The 13,836-nt window shown below is 41.7% G+C and overlaps 2 protein-coding genes across 5 annotated transcripts in view; both read left to right on the top strand.

Moving 5' to 3' along the window:
• The first annotated feature begins 2,547 nt into the window (after positions 1–2,547).
• Positions 2,548–13,836, top strand: part of LOC126384325 (gastrula zinc finger protein XlCGF57.1-like) — a 52,472-nt gene continuing 41,183 nt past the window's right edge. The window contains exons 1-2 of one of the 3 annotated variants that reach the window (XM_050035326.1): positions 2,558–3,286; positions 4,459–6,779. In XM_050035326.1, coding sequence (XP_049891283.1) covers positions 3,097–3,286; positions 4,459–5,348 — 1,080 coding nt within the window. In that variant the 5' untranslated portion in view covers positions 2,558–3,096 and the 3' untranslated portion in view covers positions 5,349–6,779. Of the gene's footprint in view, positions 3,287–4,458; positions 6,780–13,836 lie in introns of those variants that run through there. The other 2 variants (XM_050035328.1, XM_050035324.1) reach the window with 2 other exon arrangements.
• Positions 8,571–11,563, top strand: LOC126384331 (gastrula zinc finger protein XlCGF8.2DB-like). Of its 2 annotated transcripts, none has more exons than XM_050035336.1 (2): positions 8,571–8,919; positions 9,679–11,563. In XM_050035336.1, exons 1-2 carry the CDS (start codon positions 8,901–8,903, stop codon positions 10,644–10,646), a joined length of 987 nt encoding a protein of 328 aa, XP_049891293.1. In that variant the 5' UTR covers positions 8,571–8,900; the 3' UTR covers positions 10,647–11,563. The 2 variants fall into 2 exon arrangements, with proteins under 2 accessions (XP_049891293.1, XP_049891292.1); XM_050035335.1 differs by having other exon boundaries at positions 8,573–9,318; positions 9,679–11,554.

Here is a 13,836-nt window from a genome sequence, read left to right as displayed (position 1 = left end):
CGAATACAAAGGAATATCAGAGATGTAAGTATAAAGACTACAGTATGCACTGGTTTTTACAGACGGGTCATGCCTCCAGCGTGTTCTGGGTCCTCCTACCAGTGGGATGTGCCCGGAGTAGTCTGAGTGGGCGGAAGTTCGCTGCAGAGATCAGCCTCTCATTGGGCAGAACGAGCCACCGCTGAAGTCCCGCCCTACCACCTCCGGTTGTGTAGCAGTGTTCAACCGTTTTCAACACGTCCTTTACTAACTTTTGCGGTGTTTGATCTTGCGGGGATGTAGCCATTTTTCTGCCATGGTTCGCATCCTGTAGGTGATATTTTTGTGGGCGTGTTGCACCAAAACCTGTTTCCCCCCGGCAATATTTTTGCAAGCACACCGTTGCTGTGGCACCGCCCAGAACGATTGTGATTGGTTGAAAGAAGTACAAGCAGCCAGGGCGTTTTTTTCTCCAATCTTAAAGTGAGAGTCGGCCCAGCCAGACCTTTCTTTTCTTGAGAAAGGTCTGGTGAGCGAGACTATGCCCGGAGTAATGGGAGGCGCCAAGGAGGATCCTAATCAGGTGCCCAAACCACCTCAACTGACCTCTTTTGACGCAAAGGAGCAGCAGCTCTACTCCGAGCTCCCTCTGGATGTCGAGCTTATTACCCTATCTCTTAGGCTGAGCCCAGCCACCCCACGTAGACAACTAATTTCAATCTCATTCTTTTGGTCACTACCCGGAGCTCATGACCATAGGTGAGGGTCGGGATGTAGATGGACCAGTGAATCGAAAGCTTCGCTTTTTGACTCAGCTCTCTCTTCACCACAGTGGTCTGGCGCAGCACCCACATCACTGCAGAAGCCGCACCAAACTGCTGATCCATATCGTGCTTCATTCTACCCTCATTTGTGAACAAGACCCAAAGATATTTGGACTCCCTCGCTTGAGGCTGTAACTCCCTCCCAACCCAGAGGAGAGCAATCCACCATTTTCCAGTTGAGAACCATGGCCTCAGATTTGGAGGTGCTGACTCTCATCCCAACACGCTCCCCCGCATTTAGCTGCAAACGGCCCCAGTGCATGCTGGAGGTCACGTGAAAGAAACAAACTAAGGAAAATTTGACTTGACTCTGCCCCGTGCAGTCTCATGTCAGGCATTAACAATAATCATCAAGATTTAATGTATGAAATCACAACTATCCATGATAGAATGAGAAAACAGGGCACTGCAGCCATATTTATTAAGATTCCTACTCGGGTACGTCATAGAAACAAATATTAAAATATCAAAAGCAGAGGATAAAGGCATAGTATGGACAGAGATCACTAAAGCAGAGCAGCTGCACTAGGATCAGGAAGTCGGAGGAAGACACTTACACTCTATTCAAGATCAAGTCTGTTTATTGAGAAATAGAGAGGGAAATATGAAAGAAGAGACGGTCATCACCAGGATGAGATCATGGTCGTCTCAGCAGTACGCTTTATATCTTACTATATAATGATGAAAACTCTGTCTATGGTGGTGTCTGTGGGTGTGTCTGTGTGTGTGTCTGTTCCACGTTTTTCTCGTCACTGACTTGGTCAATCCATGTGAAATTTGGTACAGTGGTAATAGGTAACGGGAGGATGCGAATGAAGCAATATTACATCAATTGGCCAAAGGGGGGCGCTATAGCAACTGATTGNATCTAGGCCTAACCGCCATATCGATTTTTACTAAACTTGGTAGATATGTAGAACAGGACACCTCAAGGTGACTGGAGAAATTTAACAAGGCAGGAGCTGCCTGGTCAGCTTCCTCGTAACAACAGGAAGAGACTTTAAGTGGACATTGTAGGAGTTAACTAACTCAAGAAGATGGCAGCAGTGTAAGACCTTGGTCGCAAACTGCAGTTAACCCCCCCCCCCCCCCCCCAAAAAAAACAGAAGACTAAGCCGAAGAAGAGGAAGAAGAAGAAGAAGAAGAGGAAGAAGAAGAAGGAGGAGGAGAAGAAGGAGGAGGAGTATTTCGTTTNAGTTAACCCCCCCCCCCCCCCCCCCAAAAAAAACAGAAGACTAAGCCGAAGAAGAGGAAGAAGAAGAAGAAGAAGAGGAAGAAGAAGAAGGAGGAGGAGAAGAAGGAGGAGGAGTATTTCGTTTCATGTTGTTTTAATTCTTTATTAGACAATCGAATACAAACCACATAGAAGTGACATAAATCATTACAAAAAATATAATTAAACAGGACATAAACAAAGCCCGAAAACAATATTAAATACAAATACATTAAGAAGGTGCACAAATTTATCGTCTTAACAGCCTTCTTGTTTTCGGAAAAATGGTTTTCATGTGTGACTTGGTGTCATTTTCAAGGAGGGTTTAGAGTTATTACACTGGGATTTGTGGATATGAACTAACTAACTAATATCAAGATGCTGCTTAAATCATGAAGTATCAGTAATAATGATCCAATAACATAATAAACTGTATGAAATAACATTGACAAGGACCACTCTGCTGTACAACGATCTCAGAATAATTGACAGACATGGACCTTTTATTTTGAAGAAGTGGTGCCGGAAGCAGTGTCGCTTCCGGTGCGGAGTCTGGTTGAGGAGATTTGTCGAAAACATCTCTTTCCGCCTTGAGTTCCGCTGTTTCTGTCACGTAGAAGAGTTATCTGTGAGAGTAGCTATAAGATAAAACCGAAGTGAACCACCAGAGGCCGTATGTTTGGTAAAACTTAAGTGAACTTTTTCTAAGTTTTCGGGACGTTTCACCGTAGGCTCACCTCTGTTAGCTAAGAATGCTAAATGAAGTTAGCATAGTGTGCAAGCTGGAAATAAAAACAGAACTCGGCCACACAGCGGAGTCGGAGTGACTGTTCGATAGAGAACAAACTGTATTTTTCCTGAACCCACAATGTCCAGATAAACTTGTCTGAATGGAGTCTGCACTGTCCTTTCTAATTGAAAAATTGCGGATTGTCCGGTGTCGTACGAAGCTAATGAAGTTGTATTGCTCTCTGGAAGTAGACGGAGGCGGCGGTATCCAGTAACGCGGCGCCCATCAGAGTGAACAAACCGTCTTTAAAGGAGTGTGTCTGGAGGAAAAGTTGCTGTGATTCAGTAAACATGTCTAAAGTTCAAATGCTGAGAGCCTTTGTCAACCAGCGACTAACTGCGGCTGCTGAAGAGATCTTTGAGTTGTTTGAAACAACGATAGCAGAGTACGAGGAGAAACTTGAGTTCAGTTCAAAAGAGAATCACCGACAACGGAAACTACTGGACGCTGTTTACAACCCTGTCCGGTTACACAGAGCAGGTTTGTACTGGTTATTGTTTTATTATCACAACCAGTGGTGGAGGAAGTACTCAGATCCTCTACCTAAATGATAATGAGAATAACAATAGTAGTAATAATGAACTTTATTTATTTAGTACCTTTCATACAAGAAATGCAGAGTGGTTTACAATAAGGGCACTATAGGCACTGAGTGCTTCACATGAAAATAGAATTAACATAAAACAGCATAAAATCAGAACAGAAAACTAAAAATCATAAAAACAGATAAGGCTTTAAAGTTGCAGCAGCGTGGAGCATAAATAGAAAGTAAAAGCATGCAAAGAAAGAGTTTCGGACCTATATGAGGAAAGTAAGCGCTAGTTAAAGACTAAAGTGAACAAATATGTTTTTAGCATTCTTTTAAAAATATGTAGTGAGCTGGCTTCCCTGATATCAACAGGTAGTGTGTTCCATAGCTTTGTAGCGTAATTGAGAAAGGCTGCACCCCAAAGGCTGTTTCTGGGGACTTCCAATAAACCAGCGGCAGATGATCACAGTGCTGTTGGAGGCAAATAGTTAACAAGGGATTTAGCAATGTAGCTAGTTCCCAGTCCATTTAGGGCTTTGTATACAAGGAAGAGGAGCTTAAAATCAATTGTAAAAGTAACAGGAAGTCAGTGCAGAGCAGCTCAGACTGGCCTGATGTGCTCTCTCCTCTGTCCTGTAGCTGAGCTGCAGAGTTTTAAATGAGCTGAAGTCTCTCAGTGGTGTTTTTTTTTTTTTGGAAGGCCTAGAAAAAAGTGCGTTATAGTAGTTGAGCCAGCTTGAAATAATAAAGGCATGAATCAATTTCTCAGCATCATCTGAAGTTATTTTGTTTTTCAAAAACAAAATAACGCCAATAAAAGTAGATACCACACTGAGCTGTTCATTATCACTAAGTGGCTCATTTTCTTACTTTTTGAATATGAATGCATATTTGTTCATAAGTATTTTTTAAACTAGTCTTACTTACATGGGGGATCAGTTTGTTTATGAACATTTAGTATGATTAACCTTTGTTCTTTTAACTTTTACTGTATTGCCCCCTAAAGGAAACTTTTACCTGACACAGCCAGGTGCAAATGTTTAAGAAAGTAGTGCTATTAGTGGTGTAAGTGTTAACATGAAAGTTTCTCAGAGGGTTGTATGTATTTTATCATTCTCCGCAGATGTCCAGCAGCTGTTGGTGGTTAAAAAAGAGGTTCATCCTGAGCAACAGGAGTGGAGCTCGAGTCTGGACCAGGAGGACCCAGAGCCCCCACACATTAAAGAGGAACAGGAGGAACTCTGGCGCAGTCAGGAGGGAGAGCAGCTTCAAGGGCTGGAGGAGGCTGATATCAAGTTCACATTCACTTCAGTCCCTGTGAAGAGCGAAGAAGATGATGAGAAGAATGCTCAGTCCTCACAGTTTCATAAGAGACAAACTGAACAGATGAAAACAGGAGCTAAAGGAGAGGACTGTGGAGGACCAAAACCAGCCAGGAACTCAGATCCAGATAGTCCTTTGCAACAACCAGCTACTGATGACAAGACTTCACACTCAGAACCTGAGACTGATGACAGTAGACATTGGGAGGACACTCAGGAACTTCAGTCAGGTTTAAACCCGCCACAAAACAATAGGGTGAAACCATTTCGTTGTTCAGTTTGTGGTAAAAGATTCATACTAAAGCATCATCTCAGAAGACACATGAATGTCCACACAGGGGAGAAACCATTTAGTTGTTCAATTTGTGGTAAAAGATTTGCACAAAAGGAACACCTGAAACTACACTTGATCGTCCACACAGGGGAAAAACCATTTAGTTGTTCAGTTTGTGATGCAAGATTTGCGCGAAAAGGACATCTGCAAAAACATTTGAGTGTCCACACAGGGGAGAAACCATTTAGTTGTTCAGTTTGTCGTAAAAGTTTTGCGCTAAAAGGAACTCTGAAAGAACACTTGATTATCCACACAGGGGAGAAACCATTCAGTTGCAGTGTTTGCAATAAAAGATTCACTCGACTCAACTATGTCAAACGACACAAGTGTGTTGGTGAGAGTAGCAGTAATAAGTGAATCTGTGGAGATGCTTGTTGAGACATTTTTTCCAGCATAATTTAAGCACTGAGGGCAAGACTAGGTTTAACACTGTAGATTTCAGGATGATACAAAGTCTTCTCAGACAAAATGAAGCTGCACAAGTGTTGTAATTCTGTTAGGGATGTCAATTTTTGTAGATTTTTCTTAAGATAGCCTCCCACCTGTTAACCAGTAACTAACTGGATAATTAAAACTACACTACATCATGTGAGATGTAAGATATAGTAGACCCTTTGAGGGTTGACCTCACTATGATGTCATTTCATTAGCTGGAGGCAAAACAGGACTCACGACCACAGGGCTGTAGGCTACATAGGACTCTTAAAATGTTGTCTTGTGTTATGTGTCACTAAAATGAGAGCCCTGTTGGTTGAAGAAAGGGAGCGTTATATTTCTACATGAATTAACGAACAAGTTAATCACACATTCACCTGGCTTGGCACTGTGCTGCTTCGTTTCCCCAGACAGAGTGCACTCTACCCCCTGGAGAATGCGGTGCTCTGGATAATCAAACGATACACTCAGACAGGGAGTTTGTGACTCAAAATTGAACCACCTACTCACTGGGGCAACCTGGGGGGAGACCAGAGGGTCAACATGATGTTTCCACAGCAACACTGTTGGGTCAGGCGGCGTTACTTGCTGTAATCACCAAAGAAGCAGCAATGTTAGCTCACTTTCACCAGACCCGGGTGGCACACAGTACAATGAATGTAGGGTAGTAAAATCAATCTTTTGGCCAACATGTCTAACCAGTCAAAAATATATTCTTGTTCAACTGTTGACATTTCTTGATTCTGTTATTTGTTCTCAACATTATTTTGTTTTCTGGACACTGTGTTTTTGGTATAACATGTATTATTGAAAATCCCCTCCCCTTTAACCTTCTTCAGTCTGTCTCTCTGCTCCCTGGATGGGCGGAGCTTCAGAGCCTTTATAGGCAGTCAGCTCACCTATGGCAAACCCCTAGAGAACCAAGAGCTGGCTTGCCACATGTGGATGACTTTTCCTTCCTATTGTTTGAACTGTTTGTGTGAAATGTAGGTTTTCTTTTGTTTAAATGCATTAAATCAGCTTTAGTAGTTTATGATTAATTTGCTGTATAGATAAGTTTCATTAATGGGAAGTTTTTCTCTTTATGCCTAAGTTAACACTGTTAAAATTGTGACGCTAAACTGCCTTTGTTGGGTTATCTATTGAAATTAGGAACTATGGTGTCTAGATTTTATTCCTTTTCTTCTGTTATCAGATAAACCAAACTATCTTCAAATGAAAAGATTGGACTGGAACCTCAGCTTTGCTCCTTTGTCCTAACCGACAAACCATTGAGTTGTATATAGGCCTGGAATCAGACTATCCTTAGGCAGAAAATCAGTATTCATCCTACTAAATATTCTTCATTCATGTTTTCATTGATTGAAATAGTTTCAAAACATCTCATAGTATATTTTGTGCACTTATACCACACTATGGTCAACATTTGTGATTTATAAATTATAAATTAACGACTTAGGTTCCATTGACACAATTACTGATATAAACACAGCTCTCTACTTTTCACCAACATGTTTTTCAGTGCATTCATGAGGTTGAACGTGACACACCAGAAGTAAAAAACAAAAACAGAAAGGCATACTCATCTACTGCAGAGCCATGTACACAGCTCTGGTCTACTGGCAATGAGAAAGAAGACTATCACCCATTTTTAGCAGGTTGGCTGCATATAATAACTATCTGTTAGAAGAGTATTTTCACAAAAGGGTTTTCAGTCTTTGAGCATAATGTATAATTGCTGTTCATATGGTGAGATCCAAGATTTCTTTTATCAAGATCAAGCTCTGAAGTGAAAGACAGTAATGTGAATGTACAATTGGTGTACTCCATGAAAGCATATAGCTTAGTCAATGTACCATTCCATACCATTAATATATCATCTATCCTCCACCAAAGGGAAATCTTAGAGTAGAAGTGGTTAGACGAGGTATTAAAAATTAATCTTCTGTTGATTAATTTCTGTTGTTTGATCAATCAATCATTTCAGCTTTAATTTAATATTCTGTTGGGTCCTTTAATCCACAAAAATTAATCATCATTTAGGCGCTTTTCGTATATTTTGTGCACAGAATCCTGATTTGAGAAGTAACTCGTAACTAAAGCTGTCAAATAAGTGTGCTGGATTATTTTCACTTTATGCTACCTTATATTTCTCCTCCTCTATATTTCAGAGAGAAATATTGTGCAACCATACTGTCGCCTCACAGCAAGAGGGTTCCTGGTTCGATCCCGGGTGTGGGAGCCTTTCTGTGCAGAGTTTGCATGTTCTCCCCATTTCAGCAAGGGTTTTCTCCAGGTACTCCAGCTTCCTCCCACAGTCCAAAGACATGCAGATTGGAGATAGGTTAATTGGTGACTCTAAATTGTCTGTAGGTGTGAATGTGAGTGTGAATGGTTATCTCCCTGCGATAATCTGGCGACCTTAGAAAATGGATGGATGGATGGACATACAGTGTGATACATTTAGTCATGATGTGTATTTAATGATTGAACAGAGGCTCAAAGTCTTGTAACCACTAACAAGTAAGCAGATGTGTTTCAGGTGTCTCTGAGTTGTTAGCATTTTCACCAAAGAGACATTTCCCCTCTAAACTTGGGAAAATGTGACATGGTTTCTTTTAAGTAAGTCAACGTTTGAGGCCCAAAGAGGTAAAATGATCTAATATTTCACAAAAAAGGGAGAAAAGTTTAACAGAAAAACAAATACAAATATGTAAACAGAATGACAGAGTTCTTCGTCAAAGAATACAACATCATTAAGGTCTCAAACAAGTAATCTTAATGTGAGTTGTAGTAGAGTTGGTGCATTAATAATGTCGCAGATTCCATACTGTAGCATTTGCAATATTTTTTTCTGATACCATTATGGAAAATACAGTCACACAGTTGATCCTAACCTGTTATTTGCTAGATTGATATATGTTTATAAATGCAGGGAATATCATTGTGTGTATGTGTATGTGGAAGAGAGAGGGGAGAATCCTTTACTTTTTTTTACTCAAGATGCTGCTTAAATCATGATATATCAGTAATACTGAACCAATAATACAATAAACTGTATGAAATAACATTCTCATGGGCCATTCTGCAACACAACTAGCAGTGAGTAAAATAGTGTGATCACTTTTATTTTGAAGAAGCGGTGCTGGCAGCAGGTTTACTTCCTGTTTGCAGTCTGCTAGAAGGGGTGTGTTGACAGGTCTTTGCTGAAAACCCTTTTCTCCGCCGTGAGCCCTGCTCTTTCCATCACCTACTTCATCAGATACAACCGGAGTGAACCACCGGATTCCGTACGTTAAGATAAACTTGTTTAAATGGACTTTTTCTAAGTTTTCGGAACGTTTCACCGCAGACTCGTCTCTGTTAGCTAAGAATGCTAAATAAAGTTAGCATAGTGTGCTAGCTAGAAATATACGGAAACGGAATGCGACCACAGCGGAGTCGGAGTAACAATTCGAAGGATAACAAATTTTCATGGACCCACAATGTCCAGGTAATCCCGTCTGAATGGATGGTGTGCTGCTCCCTCCAATTTTAAACGTCTGGATTAGCCCCCGGTGTTCTGCAAAGCTAATGAGGTTAGCTCGCTAGCTGGAAGTAGGCGGACGCGAATGTAATCTTTCACCGCAGCGCACATAAGATCGAACAAACCATTTTAACTTGATTGTTTTTGAGGAAAAGTTTCTGTAATTTATAATAATGTCTAAAGTTCAAATGCTGAGAGCCTTTGTCAACCAGCGACTAACTGCGGCTGCTGAAGAGATCTTTGAGCTGTTTGAAACAACGATAGCAGAGTACGAGGAGAAACTTGAGTTCAGTTCAAAAGAGAATCACCGACAACAGAAACTACTGGACGCTGTTTACAACCCTGAAGTTCGGTCACACAGAGCAGGTTTGTACTGGTTTTATTGTTTTATTATCTTTGACGGCTTTTTATCTCAAAGTGGCTCATCGTCTCGCTTTTTGACGGTACATGCATATTTGTTCATAAGTAGAGAAAGAAAGCTAGTTCTTAAAATGGACAGGCAGAGGATACTTGCTGTAGCTCTGGTTGAGGGCGAAAGGCTGTTGGGTACAGGGAAACGGAGATCTGTGTGGGTACATGAGACTCTAAAAAAGGGTGGATCACGGGGAGTACTACCAGTTGGTAATGGAGCTTCGCCACAAACCACGCGTGATACCAGCCAAAAGCTGGCATATGCCAGCCAGTGTTACCTCTGATCATATGTATGTTTTTCATTATTCTCCACAGATGTCCAGCAGCCGTTTGTGGTTAAAGAAGAGGCTTCCCCTGAGCAGCAAGAGTGGAGCTCCAGTCTGGACCAGGAGGACCCAGAGCCCCCACACATTAAAGAGGAACAGGAGGAACTCTGGAGCAGTCAGGAGGGAGAGCAGCTTCAAGGGCTGGAGGAGGCTGATGTCAAGTTCACAGTCACTTCTGTCTCTGTGAAGAGTGAAGAAGAAGATGAGGAGATACCCCAGTCCTCACAGTTTTATAACAGACAAACTGAACAGATGGAAACAGAAGCTGATGGAGAGGACTGTGGAGGACCAGAACCAGCCAGGAACTCAGATTCAGACACACATCTACAACCAGACACCATTGAGAGGACTTTACACTCTGAACCTGAGACTGATGACAGTAGAGATTGGGAGGACACTCAGGAATCTCAGTCAGATTCAAACTTGTTGCAAAACAATGAAGTACCTGTCAGTGATATGGACTGTAATACTGGAAAAACATCATTAAGAGATCATGCGGGAAAAAATTGTTTCACCTGCTCAGTTTGTAAAGCAAATTTCAGTCTCAGTAACAGTTTGGTTAAACACATGAGAATCCACACAGAGGAGAAACCATTTTGTTGTACAGTTTGTAGTAAAAGATTCGCACAGAGGCAACACCTGAGACGACACTTGACTTTCCACTCAGGGGTGAAACCATTTAGTTGTTCAGTTTGCAGTAAAAAATTTACACTAAAACAAAATATGAAACGACACTTGGTTGTCCACACAGGGGAGAAACCATTTAGTTGTTCAATCTGTAGTAAAGGATTTGCACTAAAGGGAGATTTGAGACGACACCTGACTGTCCACACAGGAGAGAAACCATTTAGTTGCAGCGTTTGCAATAAAAGATACACTCGGCCCTGTTTTGTCAAAAGACACAAGTGTGTTGGTGAGAGCAGCAGTAATAATTCAAGCTGTGGAGATGCTTGTTGAAACGTTTTTTTTCCGGCAGGAATTTAAGTACTGACGGCAAGACTTTGTTAAACACTGATTAGGAAACAGTCAGAATTAAGACTGATACAGACTCCAAATTAAGTCTAATCTTTAATAGATGATCTTTGATTTCATTATTTGATTAGTATAATCTTTGATTAGACTTGTTTTAAGTTGTCTTAAAAAAAATGTTAATGTTCCCTCTACATCACTATCATCAACATTTGTGATTAACAAATGAAATGACTTGACTTAGCTCCCAATAATATAATGTATTTATAATTTAATGGACTCTCCTGTTCTTGAATTGATCTCTCACCGTGTGTAAACCATCAACAACAGTTGATTCTTAAAATGCTAGTACTGTATTCAGTGTCATTTCATCTGAATCACAAGTTTTTTAGATAAACTTAGATTGGACACAGCTGATGATGTAAGATAACAGCAATGTCTGTCGTAATATTTACATATTCCAGAATTTAGGTGTATTTTATGAATCTACAAGGTAATAAGAGGTTATTGTCTACCAGAGGTCCCTGGGGACCTCCGTGCTGCCCTGCCAGCTCTACCAGGAAACAGCAGTGCCCCAAGCTTCAGAGAGCTGGTGGGTGAGCGGACAGGTGTGACATCTGTGAAGAACACCAGAACAAAAACCCTGATACATCACAGACAGATTGATAATAACATCCAAAATAAGGTTTCACTGTCAGTGGTTTCTGTGACATGAGAAATACTCAAAATAAGTATAGTAACCCAACACCTCTGTTTCAATACGGCACGCATCATGTCAATGCATGGCACCTTTAAATATACTAATTATTGCAGTTCAAGCAGTCTTTTGTGATACCTGTATCGCACATGTTGATACTGCAGTGAAGTTACATTTTCAACATACTGCGTAGCCTTACTATAGACACTTGTAGGCTTGAAGCCACTCACTGTATAATGTTAATAATGTTGAAAGGTCTGGAGGATGAGGTAATTTGAAAATGTCGACTGTGTCCACACCGGGCAAAGTGGTCAAGTTGTTGATTCATTTGAGTCATTTTTCTTGGTTTTGTATGGCTCACATCCAACATGAGTTTCTATTTTCTGATGATACCTGCTGTCTGCAGGTTCATCCAGCCATTTTATGTAGTCACTTTCCTCTGAATCCAATTCATGCAGGACATAGATTGATCTTTTCCTGCCTTCCATCTGAATTTTGCGCATCATAATGGTCACATTTGCAAACAAACTGTTCTGCTCGCAAAAACGGGCCAAAATTTTATGATCATCATTTGAAAGTGTGATAGGAAGCTAGTTTTCTAGGCAGTCCCTGTCTTTGTTTGGTATCGGGATCAGAGTGATGACACCTTGAGTTTTAGTTACAGGAAGAGCTTTTTTTTTTTTTTTTTTTTTTTCAATATTTTCTGAGAGGACCTAAACCAAAAAAGGTGCCAGTTGTTTGTCAGACATTGGCCGCGTTTCCCAGTTACGATCGATCTTAAGACTTAAGAGCACATTTAAGAACGTCTTAGCTAAGAAGGGTCGCTAAGATAGGGTTTTTTTCCAGATGAGTTCTTAATGCCCTTCGTAGGATCGCTCTTAAGATCGCTCTTTAAGAAGCTCTTAACTGGAGCTGCCCACTACTGCGGTGCTGAATCTAAATCAATCAGTGTCAGGCAAATCAATCACCTACCACTTAAAGGGATAGTGCACCCAAAAATGAAAATTCAGCCATTATCTACTCACCCATATGCCGATGGAGGCCCTGGTGAAGTTTTAGAGTCCTTACATCCCTTGCGGAGATCGGCGGGGGGAGCGGCTAGCACACCTAATGGCAGACTGCGCCCCAGACTAACATCCAAGAACACAAAATTGAATCCACAAAGTATCTCCATACTGCTCATCCGTAGTGATCCAAGTGTGCTGCAGCCCCGACATAAAAAGTTGTTTCGAAAAACGTCATATGAACTCTGTTTTTAGCCTCACTGTAGCCTGTAGCTCTGACTGCTTCTCTGTGCTCCGCGCTCACGTGTGCGCGCTCAGGGTGATCGGTGATGCACGGTCTCTGAAGAGCAGCAGTCTCGTCAGTACTGATGTCCAGATTCTCAAGTGCAGGCATCGCCAATTCCCAGTCTGAGCAGCAAAGACTTTCCTCATCCGTTGGCATTGCTTTGCATTTGAAACAACTACACCACCAGGTTTCCAGTGCTCGACTCCGGTATTCTGCGGCTGGCTGAGGGTTAGGCTCATGAGCTGCGGCGGCTGCTTCGTCCAGTAGCCTGAGTTCCGTCCGTATACTCGGGCTCAAACAAATACGGCTCAACAAAGAAATGCTGTTCCTCCTCAATTTCAAAGTCTCAAGACATGTTGGGCTGTCCTTTGCTAAAAGACCGTAGTGCAAATTATCTTTTAGCTCTGTGGTTACTGTTCACGTGTCACGTGATGTAAACACGGGTAAGCAAAGCTCATGCTTTTGCTGGTTGCACGCAAGCACGCACATGTGAGCGCAGAGCACAGAGAAGCAGTCAGAGCTACAGGCTACAGTGAGGTTAAAAACAGAGTTCATATGACGTTTTTCCAAACAACTTTTTATGCCGGGGCTGCAGCACACTTGGATCACTACGGATGAGCAGTATGGAGATACTTTGTGGATTCAATTTTGTGTTCTTGGACGTTAGTCTGGGGCGCCGTCTACCATTAGGTGTGCTAGCTGCTGCCCCCACCGATCTCTGCAAGGGATGTGAGGACTCTAAAACTTCACCAGGGCCTCCATCGGCATATGGGTGAGTAGATAATGGCTGAATTTTCATTTTTGGGTGCACTATCCCTTTAGTCAGTGCTGCTGCCTAATGCACCAATTCCCTGCTGCTCGTGTATATGTCTGTTCTAATAATTCTAATGAAAAACTAAGACGATAGATATTTGTTAATGACCTATTTTCATGACGAAAACAAGACTACAACTAAATAAGAAGTAGTCTTGGTTAGAGAATCATGAGAAAATGTATTATGTTTGAAAAAATATGAAAGACGAAAGGACAAATTAACTTAAGGGCCTGCATTGTATCCTGACCACATTCCATTCTCAGAACCCATCGGCTGTATTCAGCGTCTGACTTCCGGCAGACGGCGATACAGCCTCTGGGGGCAGACCCCCAATTTTTTGGCATTCCGGTTTGATTTGGGCGGAGGAGGCGAATTTC

Source organism: Epinephelus moara, chromosome 22, assembly GCF_006386435.1.
Source record: "Epinephelus moara isolate mb chromosome 22, YSFRI_EMoa_1.0, whole genome shotgun sequence".
Classification (NCBI taxonomy): Eukaryota; Metazoa; Chordata; class Actinopteri; order Perciformes; family Serranidae; genus Epinephelus; species Epinephelus moara.
This window is presented reverse-complemented; position numbering and strand designations above follow the sequence as displayed.

Bases quoted from the DNA above. Each gene is read 5' to 3' on its own strand.
- LOC126384331 (XM_050035335.1), top strand. From the start codon at position 9,126: ATGTCTAAAGTTCAAATGCTGAGAGCCTTTGTCAACCAGCGACTAACT. The intron at 9,319-9,678 runs GTTTGTACTGGT...TATTCTCCACAG, and splicing joins AGTTCGGTCACACAGAGCAG to ATGTCCAGCAGCCGTTTGTG.